The following is a 3,272-nucleotide window of genomic DNA, read 5'->3' on the forward strand; positions in this document are numbered from 1 at the left end:
TGAGCATGCAGGGCTGTCATCCCTGTGTATGCAAGCTGTCATCCCTGAGCATGCAGGGCTGTCATCACTGAGCATGCAGGCTGTCATCCCTGTGCATGCAGGCTGTCATCCATGAGCATGCAGGCTATCTTCCCTGAGCATGCAGCTGTCATTCCTGAGCATGCAGCTGTCATCCCTGAGCATGCAGGCTGTCATCCCTGTGCATGCCGGCTGTCTTCCCTGAGCATGCAGGCTGTCATCCCTGAGCATGCAGGCTGTCATCCCTGAGCATGCAGCTGTCATCCCTGAGTATGCAGCTGTCATCACAACCTTGACACAGGGACACAGATCAGATAAACACGTGGCTTGCTGGATGCAGAGGACAGAAGAGTGGGAGGGGCTAAGTAATGCTTGTGCCGAAGTGCATGGGCTGGAGACATCCCACTGCTCTTGTATCCACCTGAGGACACTCCATCATAAAGTGCCCGGTAGTCACTCTTCTCTGGGAGGGAGGATTGGGGAAAATTGAAGTGTGTCCCCCCTTTTTTGACAACAGGGTTCTCAGCCTTTGAGACCTTGTCCACCTCTGACCTGTTGAGGCAGCCCTGATCTCCCCCTCCCCATCAACCCCCACCATTTTATTCTTTTCTCATATCTTTTCCATTTTATAATTTCTCTTTCTGCACCTCCATGGTAGATTTGAATAACAATACCATTCTTGCTCACAACGATTTATATATTGTGATTTATTTCCTTTGCTTTATCATCCTTTAATAGGAAAAATAAATAGTTTAAGGTTAAAACAGTCATTTTCAGTCATACTCAGTGTCCTGCCATGCTTTCAGCAGGTGTAAGTTCACCTTTCCCAGCACGCTACAAACACACACTCTCTCTCACACACACACACACACACACACAGTCTTTGAAGCACAGATCAGTCATGATCCCTGTGCACACCTCTCAGGATGCAGCCTGGACCCTTGACTGTGCTCTGCACCCATATTCATTCTCAGAGTCTGTTTTGTGAATCCCCTTTAGCTGCACCTGCAGATCCGGAGGTGAGCCAGGTCTCCACACAGGTGCAGCAGTTTCCTCCCAGCTGTTCCCCTCCCTGCTGCTCCCTCTTTTCTGTTCTTCCTGGGTGTTTCTCTTCCTGTCTTTATTCCATAAAGGCAGACTTTTCACTGTTATTGCTGCTTGAATGCAGCAGAGATGGAGCATTCCAGAGATTCTCACACCATCAGAAGATGGCTGGGGAGGAAAGGGGGCCACCTGGTTTTTATCATGTATTGGTGCCATGTGGGCAGAACTGAAGCATCTCTGACCACAGGGACTTCAGCCATCATGGTTCTGTCCAGAAAATGATTTATATCGAGATCTTACACCCATCAACAAAAGGATTAAAATCTCAATTAAAAATGGGCAACTGATAGAATCCACATTTCTTGAAATAAGGCAAATAGCTGAAGAGCAAATTAAGAGATCATCAACGTCATTAGTTATTAGGAAAATGCAAATATAAACACTTGGGTTTACTTCAGAGGCACTAAGATGGCTGTATGTTTTTAAAGGAAACATTGTCCTCATGGATGTGTATACACTGGAAAGCTTCCATAGTGTTGGGGTTTAGGGAAAAAGCTCAAGTGCTGTGGTGATGATTTGGGCAGTTAGATAAAACGTTAAATGCAGGACAACCCTATGACCCAGTAAAAACACCCCTAGGTATTTGCCCAGCAGAGCGGAAAAGAGGTGTCCAAACCCAAATGTGCACAAATCTTCACAGCAGCTCTATTCATGGTGCCAGAAAGTGAACAACTCAAATGTTCGTTGACTGATGAATTGATAAACAATTGTGGCAGATCGATACAATTGGAAACTATTCACCTACCAAAAATGAAGTTATTTACACATGCTACAAAATGAATGAACTTAGGAAATATTACACCACACAACAGAAGCAGACACAAAAGGCCACGTGTTACATAATCCCATTCATACAACACATCGAGAACAGGCGTGTCCATAGATACAGAAAACACATTAGCTGTCCTCAGGGGCTTGGAGAGGGTGGGATGAGCAGTGCCTGCTTGTAGGGGGTGGGGTTTCCTTTCAGGTGATTAAATGTTCTGTAACTACACAGTGGTGACAGCTGACAAACCTTGTGAAAATATGAAGTGTCACTAACCAGTATCAAATGGTTAAAATGGTGAACATGATGTCATGTAAATTGTAGCATCATACCAAAAAAAAAGCACATTAAACTTAATTTTTGTTTTACATTAATCGTTTTAAGGTAAGAGAAACCACATTTTAAGGGAACACATAAAGCAAATAAAGGAAAACAAAAACAAGAGCTCTTGAGTATGACTTTTACTGAACAGAGACAGGAAACACCAAGGACTGAAAGGAAACCCTGGGTGTCCTGTGCACCTGCTCCTGAGTGGAAATTCTCCATGTAGTGTGTTCTGGGTTCGCTCAACCACCAAGTCCCCTCCTGTCTTCCTGCCAAGAGGTTTGTGTCTGGGCTCACGGTGACTTCCCCTCACTGTGTCTCTCACACAGTAATACACGGCCGTGTCCTCGACTATCAGGCTGCCCAATGTTAAATAAGATTGGCTCTTGGAGGTGTCCCTGGTGATGGTGACTCGGGATTTAAGATCTGTATTATAATATGTGTTTCCACCACTCGATATTGCACCGACCCACTCCAGCCCCTTTCCTGGAGGCTGGCGGATCCAGTGCAAATCATAGCTCGTTAAAGAGAATCCAGAGACAGAGCAGGTGAGAGACAGGGTCTGTGAGGGTTTCACCAGGCCAGGACCTGACTCCTGCAGCTGCACCTGGGACAGGACACCTGGGGACAAGAAGCATCACCGTCAGTCAAACATGCATGAAACCACCACATTCCCAGGTTCCATTTCCTGAAGTCCCGGAAACACTCACAGCAGGGAGCAGCCACCAGGCAGAGAAGCAGCCCCAGGACATCCATGCTCTGATGAAGGGCTCCTGGTGGAAGGAGACTGGGGCTGCTCAGCCCAGGGCTGGCCTTTCAGCCTGACACTGGGGTCTGCTTTGCATGAGGAGGCCCCTGAGGATATAAGTGTGGGAGCCGAGGGGACGGTCTCTGTCTGTCCTTGTCTGGGCAGAGCGTTTTACCTTGTGCTGCTGAGAGGAACTGGGGAGACAGAACCTCAGAGACTCTTCTCTGCATCACTGCCTGGTCTTCCTGTTTCCAGACAAATATGAAGAGAAGGGGGGATGGAAGGTGGAGGGTTCGACAGTACAGAACATGA

At 47.1% G+C, this 3,272-nt stretch overlaps 1 gene segment (V, D, J or C); it reads right to left on the minus strand.

Moving 5' to 3' along the window:
• Nucleotides 1–302: 302 nt before the first annotated feature.
• Nucleotides 303–2,968, minus strand: LOC134372876 (Ig heavy chain V region MC101-like). The segment is given in 3 exon segments: nt 303–481; nt 2,510–2,833; nt 2,923–2,968. Coding segments are annotated over 3 exon segments (549 nt in total).
• Nucleotides 2,969–3,272: the final 304 nt, after the last annotated feature.

This window comes from Cynocephalus volans, chromosome 3 (genome assembly GCF_027409185.1).
Source record: "Cynocephalus volans isolate mCynVol1 chromosome 3, mCynVol1.pri, whole genome shotgun sequence".
Taxonomy (NCBI): Eukaryota; Metazoa; Chordata; class Mammalia; order Dermoptera; family Cynocephalidae; genus Cynocephalus; species Cynocephalus volans.